The following is a 19,727-nucleotide window of genomic DNA, read 5'->3' on the forward strand; positions in this document are numbered from 1 at the left end:
TGAAAACAAAAAATAAAGAAAAAAATATGTGATATATCATTTGGTAACCTTTCATTCTCTTTATCTGCTCTTTCAGTATTTCCACATTTGATGGTCTCATTTTGCTAATTATATGGATTCAAAAGGAAGAAAGGAAATGAATTGTATGCCACCTCTTTTTCTTATCCATTACTTTCTTCATCTATGTATTTTGATTCTATAATCTATTTACAATCTTAATTTTAGGAAAAGAAACCATAACAAGGAAGGAATAAAAATGGGTAGAGGGAAGATTTTAATGACTACACATTTTCCTTCTATTTATTCACTTATAAAGTTACTTATATTTGCCTTATCATTTTGTTAAAGTGCTCATTAAGTGTTTATAAAATGAATGAATTATGTAATTCTACTTTTTGTCTAAATTTTTATACTTATTTTGTGAACACAGGAGCAAAAATGCAAAATAAAATAACTTGAATAGACAACAGAAAATTTCAGTGATAATAGAATAAAAAAGTTGTATCTTTTATTCTAATCACATCTATTCTATATCCTCTGAAATCTTTTATCATTTTTTTCTTCTGTTTAAACCTGACTATTTTACCTCAAACACTTCAAATGAACAAAATAATCACTCTTTTTAATCACAGCTACCTCACTTTTCAAAAAACTTTCTTTTGTAGTTTATTGTTTATTCTAAAGATTTATTAGATTTTAGAAAGGCTGATATAAAATATTTGAAATTATTAAGTTTGGTCTAGAGGCATTGAGAGATTATATTTTAATGCCTGAATTAAAATGCTAAAGATTTGTTTGTTTTTACCTGTTCTTGAGTTCGGTTCTTCCAGTATAACCACCTCTTTTTCCAATCTGGACCTACCATATTTTCAATTGCATTTTCAGCTAGAAAAATTAAAAAAAAAATTGATCACTTACCAGGCACATAAAATGTAACTATCTTGCTTTATTAACTACTTCAAAACACTGTGTCAATACAGTAGTTGGAATAAAGAAAAAAATGATATGATTGATATGGTGCATATAGAGGCTAAAGAATTTTATACGTTTACAATCTATGAAAACTCTAATTGCTTAAGAAGTTTCCATAAGTATAGTAGCAAATACTAAAACAGTCTGAATTACAGCTTTTTAGAATATAACTACACATAAACATGTGTCCACTTTAACATTTTAGTAGTTACAAGCAGTTGACTGAAAAACTGCACAAATAATATTCAACTAGAGTAGTATTGACAAAGAACTTGAGATGTTAAAATTTTTTTAACCAGTGTTCACTAAAGTTAGATGACTTTCCACTGAGAATACTAAGAATTTAATAATCCACATTCCTACTTACTATCCTTGAGACGAGCCTGAAGAGCCTCTTCCATAAAATAAATAGCTGCATCCCACTGCTGTTTATCCGATATGGATCGATCTTCTAAAGCATTGTGTTGAATAACCCTCTGAAATAACAAAGAAAAACAACTACTTTGATTTATGTCTTGTCATCTTAGTAACTTTTTTCTAACCAACAGCTCAGCAAATATCCAAACTAAGAGATGTATCTACAATAACGTAAAAGTATGTCCCTCTCATGCAAATGCAGAGGGCCCCATTATCTGCCTGCGTCAGCGTCCTGTATACTTCAAGTTACACCCTAGAATCCTGGTACTCAGGAGCTAATGGTTCAGATCATATCTACTGCTTCTTTTTGCCGTATGCCCTATGTGTTGGCATTTTAGGAAAAGAAGAAAAAAAGCATAAACATTATCTCACTGTTACTAACAGTGGAAAATATAATGGAAGGAGGCTTAAAAGATCTACACAATCTTAAGTAAATGTGAGCTACTTATTATAAAAAATTGGTTTTCAAATCTTATACTTTTAAAATTAATGGATGAATGAAAATGGCACCATTCTCTCTCAGAAAACCAATTTTATTAAGATGCTTAACAAGAATAAATATGGCTTTCAAATATGAAGACAAACATTTCTTAAAAAACAAAACAAAACAAAACAAAACACACATTATAATTAGGATTGGCCCACAGTAAGATATGCATTTCCAGAAAACAGAGCAACCTTAGCAACAGTTCCTCTCATAACTGAGCAGAAGTCAAACTAATGAAGGTTTGACTATGGTGATGAGAACATTTTACATAACAAAAGATTTATCAGGTGATGAAGGTCAGGAGCCAGGCCTTTCTTTGTAACTAAGACAGAGTGAGGGCATGTATCCCAGCTTTGCCAGTGACAATAATAGATATGCTTAAGAATGAAATAAAATAATGTTTACAAAATACACAGCCAAGCTTCTGGTACCATGTAAGCATCCAACACATTATGATTTTAGGAGTCTTAACATTTTGACTCAGTTCCACTCAAAAACCAATGCATCTAATTCCTTTTGTTATCACTGAGGGTAAAATGAGAAGCAGCTATCTATAGCTCAGGCCCATGCAAATTTTGTGGAAGTTTATAGAATCTTGTTTACTACAAGGTTTGATATTTTTTTCCTGAAATGATAGCCAAGGAAGAAATAGCAGAGGGTGATTTTAGAAGGGCAGAGAAATGTCAAAAGGCCGATTGCATTCTATAAATCTATTTCTTCCCTTCATTATTTTCAGTATTTTCAACTCAGAACCTAATTTAAACTCATATAAAAATAGTCTCCTATCAAAGAATATCAATTTGAGAAATCATACAAAAATGAGACTGGCACCCTAATATACAAATGACATACCAAGCTGTCCTCTGCAAAATCATTCCACTTGTGACGTTTGATACTTTCTTCCTTAACAGCCTCTTTGAGTTTATCAAATATGTCATCATGTTCTTTTCCTTTTGGTTCTGTCATGAAGCGGGAAAATTCTTCTTGTAGGGTCTCCCAAGCTACCTAGAATGATTTAAAAGAAAAAAGCTGTATTTATATTCATACTTTCATTTAATGTGTAACAGGAAAAATAAACACATGAATATAAGCCAGGTAGCTGTGATAAATCAGTCTATCAGAAAATGCATATGAAATCACATTTTTAAAAAAAGATAGCAAATACAAACTCTGCCCTAAAGACCTCATACTAGTAGCTGGTGGGATAGATTTGGCCCACTGATATGTTTTGCTACAACACATATATGGCCTCCTCAATTTAAAAAAATTAGTACTAACATTTAAAAACAGAGAGACTTCATTTAAAATCTGTTCCCAGTCTCACTTGAACTGTCTAGCAACACTGGGCCCACGTTCTACACACCTCTGCCCGCTGGAGCAGAGAAAGCATTCAGCCCCCATCAGCCACCAGACTCAGTTCACTTACTTATTTACTTCACTCTCTACAACATCTGAGTTTGCCTGCCTCTTTCATACTGTAAAAAGTTTTAAATTTCTTAATGATTTAGTCTTTTTCACATCTTTTCCCTTATGCAAATGTATGAAGCAATGTGTCAACACTTTCAAACAAAGGTGAGTACTATTGAGTTTTGTACTGTTGCTAACTCCCAATGATCTGAACAGTGAAACGAGAGCACGGTGTCAAAAGCAATTAAGAACTAAACCTACTTAGTACTACGTGGGCTAGTTACTGTTGTACTTAATATTCTGCCCTCTTCATTTTAAACATGAAGAAAGTATGGCATAAAGAAGGTAACTGTCCAAGAATACAGAGTGAGGTATTAAAATCTGTTTCCTGACCTTAAACAGGTTCACATCTTTCTACCACACCTAGGTGTGACGGAGAAAGTAGCAAAAGAGAGTCACTTGCCATTTTTATGACTGCTTCCACTGCTTGAACCTTAGGATATGAAAATATGCTATCATGGAACATGGCCCATGTCAGGGCCAGTTGTGAGAAGAGGTGGCAGCAGCTCTCTAATTACTTTAGGGGGAAATGTGCTGAGACCAAGGGTTAGGAACACCTGAAGGCAGAATGGCTGCAAGAGTTCTTAGAAAAAGAGACTTGAGGAAATTGAGAGCAGAGATAAAGCAGCAAAGACTAGCAGGATAGGAAAGGGTAAAATACACTTGAGTAAGTAGATACTGACATTTTGTTTCTAGTAAGTACGAAAAACAAAATTATTTTTCAAATGGATTCTAATTTTGTGAGCAACTTCACACAGAGGCAGAGGACACACTGACTCTGATCTACAACAATCACTCTTGAGAGTAACGTGCGTGGCAAGATCAATTTGGATGATGGTGGTCATCACTGTAAAGCAGCTGGCATTTACTGAGTCATTACCATGGACCACACATTGTCTATGTATTCTACATATGTTAACTCTTGACTCCTTATAACAATGTTTACGTAGGCCACATTTTCACCCTTATTTTAGGGATGAGAAAACAGAAACATTACTAAGCAAATAGCCCAAAGATTGCACAGTGGTAGAACCAAGGTACACAGATATCAGAAATGCATTTTCTCTACGAGGAAAATGTAACTTTCTTATATTCCTCGTCTAACCTTTTGGCAGGTTCTTAACTAAGGACACTATTTAATTAAAATTGAACCCTGCAGAAAACAAAGTTAAACATTTTCCTTATGGCATATCTAACCACAGAAGTTAAAAATATTTCACATTCAAGCAAATTTTGCTGGTTTTGTTAAATGCCACCTTTGGAAGGAGAAACAATACCCTCACACGAACACCATAGCAATTAGCAAAATTTTTTAATAGTGGTAACTGAGAGCAGCATTAAGGTTAATCCCAACACAGAGATCAGGAATAAAGAATAAAAGGAGCTTAAGATGCAAAGGAACTATAGAGGCTGTGATGGGAATAAATCATAAAATTCACAGCTCCTACTCTCTTCAGATAATGCTTCTTACCCATTTAATTAAATTATATCCTAACCTCGACTGCTTTATTAGGAAGCTGCTTATCAGTCCACTGTTTAAGCTTGATATCTACTGTTGTGTTAAAAGTCCCAGAATTCATGGTCTGTGCAGCTGGAAGATAGATGTTTTCAATCACATGAGTTGATACTCTTTCCCACAAAGACTGCTGAAGGATTTCCTCCCTGAAATTGAAAAAAAAAAAGTTCCAAGAACATCAAATTCAAACATAATATCAAGTTTTTATAAACAGCTTCACTGAAGAATCATTAAAGTTATCATTAACTTACAATAAGTTGCATATATTTAAAGTTCTGACATACATATATGTCTGTGCATCACAGTAATTGAGATAATGAACATATTCATCTTCTGCAAAAGTTGCAACCACTAGATTTACTTTCTGTCACTACAGATTGTATTTTCTACAGCTTAATGTAAATGCAATCATATACCATGTACTCTTATTCCATCTGTCTTCTTGCATCAGCATGATTATTTTGAGATGTATCCATAACGTTGCGTATATTAGTATTTCACTTCCTTTTTTGCTGGGTAATAGATGGTTGGATGGCATCACCGACTCAATGGTCATGGGTTTGGGTGGACTCCGGGAGGCCTGGCGTGCTGTAGTTCATGGGGTCGCAAAGAGTCAGACACGGCTGAGCAACTGAACTGAATATTCCATTACACGAGTCTGTTTACTTATTCACCTTCTGATGAACATTTGGGTTGTTACCAGTTGTCAGTTATCACAAATAAAGCTGCTATGACCATTCACGTATCAATACAAGTTTGTGTAAGACATAGGCTATTATTCCTCTTGGGCAAACAGCTAGGAGTGGAATGTCTGGATCATACAGTAATTATATATTTAACTCTAAAAGATACTGTCAAACCATTTTCCGAATTGACGGAACCACTTTACATTCCCAGCAGAGGAGTATGAAAGTTCTAGATACTCTACATCTTGCCAACATTTGGTATCATTAGTCACTGTAATAGGTGTACAGTGGTATCTCAATATGGTTTTAATTTGCACTTCCCCAATGACTAGTAATTCTAAGTATCTTTTCATGTATTCATTTACCTAATATTAATACACACTTTATATGTGTTGACTGTGAAGCGGAGTCCAAGACTGTACACTTCTTGGTACAATTCTAATAATTTATCAGCACAGAGCACAGAGATGTTATGGTATATTGCTAGGTAAAACTGCTCAACATTTCATGATAATATAAAGGATGAATGATCAAGCTGAAAATTGTATCTTAAAAGACATCTTACAAGAACACAGTTCTCTAAATAGAAAAAAGAAAAGTATTTTAATCAAGAAAAAATTTGTAATCTCTAGAAAATATTTATTCAAATTCTCCAAAATTAATCTCTACTGTAAAATAGTCCAACAACATAAAAAAACACCCTGCTTATCAAGTGATCAGTTTTAAAAGTAATCTCACCTTTTAGGATACAGTTACAAAGCTCAGGGTAACAGAAACACCCTCTTCTGTCCAAAAGCCAAACTGTACTTTTCTTGGTTGAACACTCTCTACTGTGCAAGTTGACTCATATTCACTCAACATTTTGTGTAACATTAAGTCTATTGGGTCAATGAGCTTAGCTGCAGGTTTTCCTTTGCTAATTTTCAGGTCTTTTTTTTCCATTACCACCAGGAAACAAAAGTATGCAAGGGAGGACCAAACAGGTGAAGAAGATGAAAACGTATATACACATCCAGTTGTAAAATAAGTAAGTCACAGGGATATAATATACAGCATGAAGAATATGACCAATAATAAGGTAGCAACTTTGCATAGGGACAGATGGTTACTAGACTACCAGTGATTGTTCCATTATGTATGCAAATGTCAAATCACTATGTGGTACACTGAAACTAACATAATACTGTACATCAACTACATTTCAATAAAAACAGAAGGGAGGGAGAAAGGAGACAGAGAGACAGAGTGTGAGGAGAGGATGTACACTGAGGGTCAGAAGGATAAAGTCCATTTAGTCATGGCGATAATGACAGATAACAGGAGAATTTTAAGAGCAAAATGGAAGAAAAGAAGCTTATCAGGGTCATCTATTCAGGCAACTTTAAACACGAACTCAAGACTTCTGAAAGATGAACAAAAAGTCAGGAGTCAGCCTCTGACCACGAAGGCCTTTCGCTGCTCCTGCTGCAGTCTGTAACAAGACTCCACAACCCATACACCTTTTCAAGGAGATCGTAACAAAATTCCAGACCATCAAATTCTGACAAAACTTAGGTAACTTTTTGCAAAGGACCCTCAATGATTATCTTCAAATTCTGCTGCTTGAAGCTCCTCATTAGCCGAACGTGTTTCAGTGTCAGGAAGAGGAAGCTATGTTCTCCCAATCCCACAACCTCTCTTCCAAATCATTAGTCCTCAGCTTACATTGGCCAATTCCCCAGTGAATGTTCTGGGTAACTGTAGGCTTCTTCTCTACTCTAAGTTTTGCAATCATCCAGGGATTTGATTCAGTTCAGTTCAGCCGCTCAGTCGTGTCTGACCCTTTGCGACCCCATGTACCACTAAAACACAAAATACAGTTACCATTATAGTTCTATTTATTACCCTCTTTATCTCCCAAACTTTACCTATATATTCTTTCTTGTAATTAAAAAATTTTTTCTTTCTTCTTTTAAAGCATAGGACTTACTCCATAAAATAATTTAAAATCAATACAGAAAAAGAAGTCCTTCATAATTTCTCTTTCACTGAAAGTAAAGGTGTTAGTCACTCAATCGTGTCTGCCTCTTTGTGACCCCATGGACTGCAGCCCATCAGGGCCCACTGTCCATGGAATTCTCCAGGCAAGAATACTGGAGTGGGTTGCCATGCCCTCCTCCAGGGAATTTTCCCAACCCAGGGATCAAACCCTGGTCTCCTACACTGAAGGCAGATTCTTTACAATCTAAGCCACCAGATGATCACTATTCACAGCTGAATTTATCATTTAAAAAATTTAATGCCTACATTACTATTTGTGTGTTGATGCAGGTGATATTACACATACTGTTTAATTAATATAGTATAAAGCTGTATAGTACATGGGTTTCCATGTTAACATCCTATATTTTTCAATGGCTACAGAGCAATCCGCTCTGTGGATAAATCAAATATTATGTAATTCCAAATAAAAACCTAGTTTTCCATTTTTTTTTACACTTATACTATCACTTCTATCCTCTAGGTAGCCTCTCAAATATCTCAAAAATGTAATCTCTTCTCCATCTGCACAACTACTATTCAAGTCACTATGCTCATCTAGACTATCTCCTATTCAAGTCACTATTCTCTTCTCATCTAGACTATCTCAATAGCCAACTGTCTCCTTGCTCAGTTTTTTCCACTTGTATTCCACTCCCCCTACTACAAAAATCTTTCTGAAATGCAAATCTGACCTCAACTCTTCACTGGCTCTCACTGTTTGTAGGATAAATTCCAACTTTCTGAACATGGTTTCTAAGGCCCTTAATCATCTGTATTTTGTTTATACCTACATTTATTTCATCTTCTGCCTCTTGCTTCTTCTACGCTAAAACTATAAGTAACTGCCTTAAGTAACCCTGTCACTTTTCTTGCTCTCATCTCTTGGCCTCTGAAATATTCTGGTCACTGGCTTACCTAGCACCTATATATTCTTTAAATCTCATTATAAGAACATTTTTTGATTATTTACACCTGAGTTAGGGTGCTTATCTATGCATTCCTATTTTCCTTTCATTCTTTTAACTTCAACAAAATAAGCTTAATACTTCTCACCAAAAAATGTATGCATACCATGATATCATTTTTTAAGTGTATTTCTATAAATCCAGCCAGCTATCCTTCTAAATAAGGATAAGTATCTCCTGCTAGTGTACATAAGCAACTCCTAATGATCAAGTGAAGTATACTATGTGAAAATGCTGAGTGTATTTCTCATTATAATGAATCATAAGTCAAATGTAAACTGCCAATAACTTTCTTAAAATATAACTGAAGTACAGTAGACAAAAAACTTGTAAGAGTGCCTTCTGGATCACCAAATACAGATCAGTCTTCTGACTCAAATAATAATAAACATTATAAAGGTGTATCCTAAAATGTCACATAAGACATTGAGCAGCAAAAAGATACTACCTAATACAATATAAACTATGTCACAAAAATAAAACATTTTGGGTGCAATGCAGTTGATATCAATGTGGCATGAACAGCCAAGATTAGGACCTGCTATTTTGATCAGTGTGTTAATCTACAGAGTCTGGGGAAAAAAAGGGGTGGTGAAGAAAAGATCCAGCAACTCATAGAATAAATCTCTAGCAACCAGATGTCCTACACTTCTCTCCTTGCTGGCTCAATAGGCAATCTGACAATATAGTTTTCTTGTGCCTCCACAATTCACTTTGTCACCCATGCGTTTATCTTCTAGGCTCACTTAAGTGTAGGTATACTTTGATTTCAAACTTCCTCTGTCCAAACAAAACTAACCATTCCATTTGATGATGCCAGAAATTTACAAAGGCACATTTTTCTCCATAAATAGTATTAGTTATTATAATTTTACAAATCACTTTTTTTGTATATTATCCTCATACAATCTAGTAAGGTCAATAGTATTATTCATTCTGAATGTATATAAGTATATGTTTACATACAGACACACACACATATCTATCTCTGGCAAACTTCAAAAGCTGGATGACCTACAGAAAAGCATTGCTGTTCAATTGCTAAGTCGTGTCTGACTCTTTTGTGACCCCATGGACTATAGCCTTCCAGGCTCTTCTGTCCATGGAATTTCCCAGTTAAGAATACTGGAGTGGGTTGCCATTTCTTCTGTAGGGGATCTTCCCAACCCAAGGGTGGAACTCGTATCTCCAATAAAGACAACAAAGTTGTTGTGTGTGTGTTGTGCACTTTCCTGATGGCTCAGATTAATCAACAAATATAGGTAAGATCAGAATTCTTTTTCGGACAAGGAGAAGAGATTAAAAATAGGCAAATTTTGATTACTTTGAGAAAAGAGATTTTACTTTAAAATAAAAATCAAATTTTGATTACTTTAAGAGATTACTGAGGAAGAAAGGGCACCAACATAGGGAAACTAGCACAGAATATAAACTTCAGGAATGGATACTACTGTCTACGTTCAATTTTGATAATCTCCAACTGAGCATATAAAAGTTACAGAAAAAAAATATTTATAATAAATGGCAGTAAAGACAGTTCTACTCTGAGGTTAATAAATTCTTAAAATACTACAGATTTTATTATGAAGGTAATTTTTATATGTTATTTATTAATTAAAATACAGATTATAAAAACTTAAAGGATATTTATACATAGTTTGCTTGAGATACATGGACCCTAGTTGTTTGGTTACAGTGCCATTCCAACATATTGACATAAAACATAAATTGAAGATGACAGTTGGCCTTAAAAGCAATATGCATGAGTATTTTTCAAGAGTACATTTATTTGCTATTTTAAAAACATCTCAAATAGGATTTATTTTCAAATGTGATTTGCACAAAACACATTAGACACATATTACAAAAGCACCAGTGTTCTTATGTATATATAAGAATTTTAAAATAATATACTCTTCTCCTTTTACAAATCAATTTTCTCTGTAGTTTTGTTCTTTATGTGTGATCAAACAAGAACAACTAGTTTTTGACAGTTTTTGACAGACTGATACTTAGCTAAAAACACGATATAACATAACTTTTACCTAAATGATTTTACAGAAATCAAAATAATGTATTTTTTAAGTAAGGAAAAATCTAAGATGAATTAAGATTTCAAAAGAGCATGGAGAAAGCAATCTTCCAGAATATCTCTTCTCAGAGGTACTTAATAAATACCTAATTCATTATACTTAAAATATTTAATTGGTTAGACTAAAATAGAGGTTTTATTTTATAAAGACATTTTTATGTTCTTGCCTATTTACTAAGTGCTTGGGGGATGAGCCAAGGCTACAATAAATCGCTGGCTTATGAATCTAAATGTTAGTATTCCATTATAATTCACATAGTAAAGTCTTTGAGAAAAGGTCAAATACTCACCAATGTTTTGGGGTAACCTGGCTCAGACTGATAACTTCATCGAGGATTTCATTTTTAGCTTTTTCAAATAGTTCATTCTAGGCAACATAGATAAAAGTAAGTAAGATTTTCGTAAGACAGTCAATGTGCCCTGCCATGATTTTCAGAGATAACTAAAAGGAAAGCCTGTGACAGGCTACTGGTTGGGCTTAGGTTTGAAGCATCCATGACCTGCAAGTAATGCTCTTCTTGTCTAGACTCTTTTTAGGAATGCCAATAACCAGATAAGGACACAAAAACTGACACAAATGCCTACCTTATTCACTCAATTCTGAATGTAGCTTTTCATGTAACATTTGTTTAGGTAAGTTTTTCATTTAATATTATGTGACAGCTGTCAACACATATTAATTTAATATAGTAGTGACAGTATCTGATGTTGTTTTACAACTGATGGCATTTTAAAATAAAGGAAAACCAATACTTAAGTCCTATTAACTTAGAGTATAAATAGTAAAAAGGTTAAAAAGCTGATGCACTATTTTTAAAAGTTATATTACATAAACATGTTAATTTATAAGACCTTGAAAGAACAGTCTTCAACTTCTCAGAAAAAATTTTTTAAATACTTGTTTGCATATGCTAGAATCCCTAATTGATTTTTAGTATTATGTAATAAATGATTTAAATTATTATAGAAGTGACAACTGTTCCTCCAAATGTATTCCTGTAACTCTAAAATTAGTAATCATGGTTAAAAACAATTTAGCTTACCAGATTTTATTCATCAACTTAAATTCTGGTGGAGCACAATATTAAATTAGACACACACAAGATCCATAAGGCACACAAATATTACCCGGTCAAGTTCTCGCAGGCGAGGATAGTTATTCTTCCACTCAGTTTCAAGGTTAAAACGAGTTGCTGAGGAAGAAGGAAAGATGCTCAGGTTTGAGGAATCTCCTTCGTTCCAGTCACAGTGCTTAAAGGCTATCTCACATATCTGGTATATTAACTGAATTTCTGAATGTGCACTGATAGCTCCTGAGTACTCTGGGCTCTCAACATCTGCTGCTGCTGCTAAGCTGCTTCAGTCGTGTCCGACTCTGTGCGACCCCACAGATGGCAGCCCACGAGGCTCCTCCATCCCTGGGATTCTCCAGGCAAGAATACTGGAGTGGGCTGCCATTTCCCTCTCCAATGCACGCATGATGCTAAGTTGCTTCAGTCATGTCCGACTCTGTGCAACCCAATGGACAGCAGTCCACCAGGCTCCTCTGTCCACGGGATTCTCTAGGCAAGAATACTGGAGTGGTTTGCCATGTCCTTCTCCGTCTCAATATCTCAGAATCTGCATTATTGCAACAGTTTTCCAAAGTAATCCTTTTGACTTTAGTTTTTCCATTTTCAATCCACAGATCACACAGCTGACACAATTTAGTACAGCTGCTAAGAGCATGAGACTCTGAAGTCAAGTCACCAACTCAACTCTGATTTTGAACTCCATTCAAATCCCAGGTCTATTATCTGTTACTGTGTGATGCTGGGTGTGTTATTACTTAGGCAAGTTATTCTCTGTCTCAGTCTGCTCTTTGGTAAAATGAGAATAATAAAAGATTGCTGAGGGACTAATGGGATAAATACGCAGGATTTCCTAATGAGAAACCGGAAGGAGGGTATACTCTTGCCAAATGAAACTATGGAAGCAAGCCAAACCGTGGAAAAGGAAGGCCTGGAATTCAGGAACCAGTACAATATACCTGAAAGTACACTGGCTGCTCTGCCTCCCAACACATTTCCTTTCATTCCTCTAACAAGGCGGAATCTGAGTTCTCTATAGTTCTCTAGGCTCCTTCTCTCAAACATTACTGCAAACTTTCTGTTTAAACTTTGTAATGTGCTCCTAGCAATTGTTCCTCTGGAAGGAAAAATCCTGCTCTCATACAACTGAAGATTGGTATTTTTCCATTTCCCATATACTATTATAGCAAATGAATGAAAAGCAACTGTTAAAGGAAGTCAAGAATCTGATGGATGGCTAAGTCTGTCAGGTAATAAAATACATAAATTTGAGAGCTTATTTTAAAAACCAACATACCTTTGAAACTGTCAGCCTGCTGTTCAACTGACTCTCGTACCATTTTCCAAAAGCAGTCTGATACAGCAAGGCTTAGATTTCTTGTAGTCACCTGGTGTGCCTTTAGCATGCTTGTCCTACAAAACAATAACCAGAATTCAAGTATATTAAAGTAGCAGAAAGGACAATACTATCACCAAGTTTGAGCATGTGCTTGTTATAACCTAATGAAAACAACTACTTAATTGCTTTATACTAGGGCTGTCCAATGAACTTTCCACGATAAAGTAATCTATATCTGTGCTGTCCAATACAGCAGCTACTAGTCACATAGGTTACTGATGCCTTGAAATGTGTGACTAGTGTGACTGAGAAACTCCAGTGTTCCTTTAATGTTAATTAATCTGAATTCAAACAAGCACACAGGGTTAGTGACTACTGTAATCAATAGCTTAGTTATTGTTATTGTTTAGTCGCTAAGTAGTGTCCAACTCTTTGAGACTTCATGTACTGGAGCCCACTAGGTTCCTCCATTGAATTCTGCAGGCAAGAATACTAGAGTGGGTTGCCATTTCCCTCTCCAGGGAATCTTCCTGACCCAGGGATTGAACCCACATCCCTGCTTGGCATGCAGAATTCCTTACCACTGAGCCACCAGGCAAGCCCTAGCATAGTTCTACCCCCATCCCAAAAGATAATTCTCAAGATTATGGGTGAAAGGACTGCCTTGACTTACTATACTAATATAGAGGAAAACACTCTTCCAGCTCAAGATTCTCTACATGTTACAATGTTTTAGAATTCAGCTTCTCTTTAGCATTTCCTTTTTGCTTTTCTGTTAGTATCTTATTTTCTGTTAACGTCTGTTAGTATCTATTTAAGGACATCCCTTTGACACTGCCGCCTCTCACTCCCAACTTTCCCCAATACTCTAAAAGAAATCTGGACAGGTATTTAAAAATGAGTGTTGATTTTTTAAAAAACCACCTTGTAAGTAAAACAACTTAAGAGGTACTGGTGGTGTCTCCAGTGCCCATATGCCAAGGGGCAGTTGATTACGACACAATGTTTTATACTATGTGATCAACTGCCCCCAACTTTGTCACAGTAGTCTGAGGACTTGCTTACTAGAGACAGATCACTATTTGAGAATTCATCTCTGGAAAGTCAAAGTCAAACTGATAGCTATAAGAGAAACTTTTAAATTAAAAACAGCTGAAGTTACTCCCTCACTATCAATTCTTTAAATATTTCACCAAGATACTTACTTTAGGAGTTTTGAATTCTGAAAAAATTCTTCTTCATAGTCTCTTATAGCTTCAATGCTTTCAGAGCTGTTTCCTAGTGAAAGATGGTGGTAAAGTTCTCACTAAGTTCATTTTTATTATTTGAAATAAACAAAAAACTGTAATGATCCATCTTTGCATACCTTTTCCTGTTACAACAGCAAAATAACCTAGAGCTTTCATTGGGAAGAGTTTTCCTTCAATTATCTGCTGAATCTATTTTTAAAAGTAGGAAAAAATAAACATGACATGTGAGTTTACATAATTTCAAAGCATAATATGCTATTTAGAAAGCAAATTTAACAATGCTGTATATGTATATGTTTAGGTAAATGTATGTCTGTACAAGTGCTGAAATGTATTTCAAATGCTATTTGAGGAAAAAATAAAACATTTAATTTTGTTATATTAAAAATGTATTATTAAAACATAAGCACCAAAATTAGAACTTGGAATGATATATAGTGGCTTAGGGTCAGGCCTTAGTTTGAATTTCTGCTCTGGCACTAACTAGGTATGTGGCCTTAAGTAAGTTCCTTAACTTTTCGAAATGGTAGTTGTAAAGAGTATATGATATTTAACACAGTGCCAGGCATGCAGACATAATCAGTAAACAGTAGCTACTATTATTATTTCCCCAATATCTACATTCTAACAAAGTTGGATGGTCTTTTTTTAATTAACTCTGAAAAAAAAAAAATTGGATCCATTGGTCCTTAACTCTTTTGGGTCAAATCTCTTTTTCTAAATGTAGTAAAAACTGCAGACTCTGTCCCCAGAAAAATAAACATTTGCACAGATTTATCATTCACACACAATATAAAAGAATTCCTACTTCCAGAAACTCATTCAGATAAATATTGAGGTAAGAATCCCTCCTCTAAGATAAGTAACATTCTTAAGCTAATGCTAAATCTTTAGTGTAAAAAGGAAAGACTGATATAAGCTTCAACTGTATTCAAAGGAATACAAGCTCATTACCCTAAAGAAGAGAAGAAAATGAAAGAAAAGATGGGAAATGGGAAGGAAGCACAGAAGTTTGCTTCTACTTCATTTTCCCCCTTCTCCATAACAGGACCAACACTGCCATGGCAGGCCTTCTCCTTGAAAACAGGGCAAAGCTAAGGTCATGGAGACTGCAGAAAAGAGTTAACACAGCAGGCTTGAGACTGCTGTCCTCAGAAAGGCCTGCTTGTCCTTGGCTGGCATCTGTGAACTTAACTGGTAAACAATCCCCTACATTGATACAGAACTTTCCCTAAGTAACAGTGGCTTATTGTGCAATCAATGTGGTTTATGAACATCTGCTTTCCTTTGGGCGTCTGGAATTTTGGTATTTGTGGGTGCCTATGTGACCAAGCCTCAATAAAAACCTTAGGTGCTGAGTCTCGAGTTAGTACCTCGTTGCTGGAGGCTTAAGCATTTCCTGTGTGAATCTACTGGGAAAGGACTCCTGGAAAATTGAGCCTGGTTTCCTTCAGACAGCATCTCTTGCATCTTCTTCTTAGGTATAAGTATGACTGTGTACTGAGTCCTGTGAGTCTTTCCAGACAATCAGTGAACCTAGGGGTGGTCTCTCTTGGGAATCCTTACCACAGAGGCACAGTCCCACAAATTTTCAGATTTGTGATAAAAAGAGAAGCTCTAAACAGAAGCACAAGGGATGGCTACTTGTATTTTAAGCTCTTGTTCTATGGGGGATGAAGTTATAATAACAACAATGGATGATAGCCACAATTTACGTAACACTATCATGCTAAGCTCAACCACTTTACAACAAACATTTAACTCAATAAATCTTCATAAGCTATGAGATGTGCTTGTGCTTAGTTGCTCAGGTGCGTCAGACTCTCTATGACCCCACAGACTGCAGCCCGCCAGGCTCCTCTGTTCATGGGATTCTCCAGGAAAGAATATTAGAGTGGGTTGCCATTCCCTTCTCCAGGGGATCATCCCAACCCAGGGATGGAACTCAGGTCTCCTGTGCTGCAGAATTTTAGTACCATTAATATTTTCATTTCCAACAGGTGACAAAGCCTAAAGCACTGAAAAAGTGAAATAACTTACCCAATGTTACATAGGAACAGCAGAGCAGATGGGAAACTAAAGCAATCTGGCTTAGTTTGTGCACTTTCACCCACTTTTACATTATGCCTTCACAATTAAGAAGAGAGCATGCCCTAGTAAAACTTGCACACAATGGTACCTTGGAACAAAATTCTTTCCTTGTTAAGGGAGGAGGAGAAAATGGACACGGAACACCATGCAGAGATGTCACGTGTGTGTGTTTCCGTGTATGCTCAGGGGCTAAGTCGTCTGACTCTTTGTGACCTCATGTACTGTAGCCCACCAGGCTCCTCTTGTCTATGGAAGTTTTCAGGCAAGAATCCTTCTTCAGGGGATCTTCACAACCTAGGAATTGAACCCGTGTCTCCTGCGCATTGGCAGGTGGATTCTTTATCACTGAGCCACCTGGGAAGCTCATACAGAAGTCACAAGAATATCAGAAATGAAAATGACCCTAGAGATAAACTAGCCTAATAGACTAGATTGTGCACTTCCTAGATGCAGAACAAATTAACAAGATTTGCCCAAGGACATGTAGCCAGCTGTTGGTAGAGCATGGATAAGAATGCTGAGCCTAAGCACCCCATCCAATGCCCTCTTTATTATGAAAATCTGCCACACGCTCTTTAATCAGTTAAGAAAGGTAATGTTTATCTGAATAAAAAATTTAAAAATTTAAAACAAAGAACATAAGTAATGTCCAGAAGGAATCTAAACTATCACTAGTTTTACACTAATTTATGAATATTAACTAATGTTAAAAAATACTGCAATGAGGTTAATGACTATGTCAGCCTACAAAACTTAGAGTAAGCAACATTAGTTTTAAGAATTTGAATCAAACTAGTTATAACTGTAGAATTACACTTAAACCTCAATTCTGCACTTACATAATTTACTATAACTTTACAATACTTTGCTTTTTTAATGAAAACCCAGAAAAATCCCATTACTACTTTTATTTCACAAGGAAATCTTTTTCCCCCCAATCCGTTTCTGTCATAACTAAAGCTTGCATAAAGAATTTGCCCTCACCCTGCTTGGACTAGTCACATTTTTCTCTGCCAGGTCTACTTTGGTCAAAACAAATATTGTCCTTCTTCCATGAGGATCCATTTGACTGACCAAGTCTGTAACAATGCTGCGTTCAGCATCCACAGATCCATCTGAAAATAAATTGAAAAATGACACTGTAATGGCTACAAAGTGGGTTTTAAAAACTTCAAGAAGCTACATCTTGTGTCTACACTACAGTAAAATCATCTTTCTTAATATTTTATCTTAGTTGTGAAAAGAAATTCTAGCCAATAAGAATTTCTATGATGGCTACACAGTGAAATTCATCAAAATATCACCAACTTCAATTCTACTTACTAATAAAATGAACAGGAGGAGAAAATAAACATTTATTTTATATTTTTATGTAAAGTGAAGTTGCTCAGTCGTGTCCGACTCTTTGTGACCCCATGGACAGTAGCCTACCAGGCTCCTCCATCCATAGGATTTTCCAGACAAGAGAACTGGAGTGGATTGCCATTTCCTTCTCCAGGGGATCTTCCTGACCCAGGGATCAAACGCAGGTCTTCCGTGTTGTAGGCAGACACTTTACCATCTGAGCCACCAGGGAAGCCCATGTTTATGCAACACATATGTAAAACAAACCTTCATTGCTAAATAAGGAAGAATACTAGTGCAATTAAAATCTTTCAATAAGATTTACCTTGAATACATAGTATGATGGCATTAGGGTTCTGCATGTAAGCTTTGCTGATACTGAAAATAGTTTCCTTTGTGTCAGGAGCCATGCCTGATGTCACAGTCTTAAAGAAAAAGGTTTTAAAGGTCATTATAAATGTCTGCCACAACAGAATAAGATAAGATACATGTTTTATATACACTTACATTAATCACACCCGGTAGGTCAACAAGCACCATCCTCTGTAGTCCAGGACCTTTTACATTTAAGGATATGGTCTGTTCAGGGAAAAGAAAATCCAAAAGCAAAAAACTGAGAGGCAGCTTGTTAGGAATTTTTTGTTGACACATATCCTGAAAATTCTTTATCTCATTCATTTAGATATGTGTTCAGAAAAAAAGTTATGCTTTTTCTGATCATGGGAGTAACTATTTCATAAAACTTTCCTACAAAATGAAACATTCTTTGGAATATTAAAAAAAAAAAAAGACTATCTTTGAACTGCTTCAATCTAAATATCAATGCTAATATCATGATTTTAAACAATAAAACACTGGATTTTCATAAAACATGGTTGAAATGAATTGCAGCCCTTACCTCAGGGCTAACAGTACAGCCTTCTTTCACATTTTTCCGCATTCGGAGTTCTATTTCATGTCTTAATGCTGCAAGCTATCAATGGAAAAACAACAAAATCCTAAAAAGATTGTCAGTTAAATATTCTATTTAGTTATCTTTCGTAAGTTTACACAGATTATAAAAAATTACACATATAAACCTCATACAAAACCTACTTACATCTTCCTCTTTAGTAAGATCAAACTCCCGAGAACTATCTTTAAATAAGGCCACGTGATGAGGGCCTTCACTGAGAGTCACCTGAAATTAACAGAAAATTGAGAAGACTGCATTTACAATTTCTATTAATTCCCACAGTACTTACATGGTTCCATTTCCCAGTCAATGTTATACAGAGTACCAAGCACAAAACCATCAATCTCAAAACTTAAAAAAATAAAAGGAAATTTTGCATTTCACATCAACAGGTAAATTTAGGTAACAATTCATTTCTTTAACATCTATTTATTGAGAGTTAAATGTGTCAGAGGTTGTAGGTCTTCTCCATCTCCACTCACTCCCTAGGCGATCTCATCCATTAGGGAGCTAACTACCACTTTTAGATGCTTGATTATGACTCCTCCATTTCTATCTCTAGTCCAGATCGCCCTCAAACTTGCATATCCAGCTGCTGCTTTGTTAACATCCCACAGGCAAGCTGCACACTCCTGATCTTTGTTCTTGTCTGAGGGGTGACTTCTACTAGTTTCTACACTAGGAATAATTCCAAACACTACATATCAATTATTTCTTTTGTCAAAATTTTTCATTTCAACACAATGGACAAACTTCGTTAAAGTGATTACTTCCCTGAAGAACTTCGTTTGGCCTTTTTCTTTTAACCGAAGTATGGTTAACAAACAATATTGTGTTAGTTTTGGTGTACAAAATAGTGATTCAACATTTAAACACATTAGAAAATGATCACCACAATAAGTCTATTAACCCAGAGGGCCTATTTTCTTACCTTAACTGGAGAACGTGTCATCATCTCCCCAGATCCTCTAGGAAATATTCGTGCTTGAGCAATCATTTCCAGCACACTAGTTTTTCCAGCACTTTGATCTCCAACCACAACAACCTTACCACA

General features: G+C 35.5%; 1 protein-coding gene across 5 annotated transcripts in view; it reads right to left on the reverse strand.

The window, feature by feature from the left end:
* The window catches only part of OPA1 (OPA1 mitochondrial dynamin like GTPase), an 81,586-nt gene that overhangs the window by 33,282 nt on the left and 28,577 nt on the right, over positions 1 to 19,727 (reverse strand). For all 5 annotated transcript variants that reach the window (XM_068972719.1, XM_068972701.1, XM_068972710.1 and 2 more), the window contains 15 exons: positions 19,605 to 19,718; positions 18,818 to 18,898; positions 18,617 to 18,691; positions 18,226 to 18,297; positions 18,044 to 18,143; positions 17,359 to 17,489; positions 14,400 to 14,472; positions 14,239 to 14,311; positions 12,992 to 13,107; positions 11,753 to 11,817; positions 10,915 to 10,991; positions 4,840 to 5,005; positions 2,729 to 2,881; positions 1,340 to 1,448; positions 806 to 885 (listed from right to left, as the gene is read on the reverse strand). In XM_068972719.1, coding sequence (XP_068828820.1) covers positions 806 to 885; positions 1,340 to 1,448; positions 2,729 to 2,881; positions 4,840 to 5,005; positions 10,915 to 10,991; positions 11,753 to 11,817; positions 12,992 to 13,107; positions 14,239 to 14,311; positions 14,400 to 14,472; positions 17,359 to 17,489; positions 18,044 to 18,143; positions 18,226 to 18,297; positions 18,617 to 18,691; positions 18,818 to 18,898; positions 19,605 to 19,718 — 1,485 coding nt within the window. The remainder of the gene's footprint in view (positions 1 to 805; positions 886 to 1,339; positions 1,449 to 2,728; positions 2,882 to 4,839; positions 5,006 to 10,914; positions 10,992 to 11,752; positions 11,818 to 12,991; positions 13,108 to 14,238; positions 14,312 to 14,399; positions 14,473 to 17,358; positions 17,490 to 18,043; positions 18,144 to 18,225; positions 18,298 to 18,616; positions 18,692 to 18,817; positions 18,899 to 19,604; positions 19,719 to 19,727) is intronic.

The sequence above is a fragment of the Capricornis sumatraensis genome, chromosome 1, assembly GCF_032405125.1.
Source record: "Capricornis sumatraensis isolate serow.1 chromosome 1, serow.2, whole genome shotgun sequence".
In the NCBI taxonomy this organism is placed as follows: Eukaryota; Metazoa; Chordata; class Mammalia; order Artiodactyla; family Bovidae; genus Capricornis; species Capricornis sumatraensis.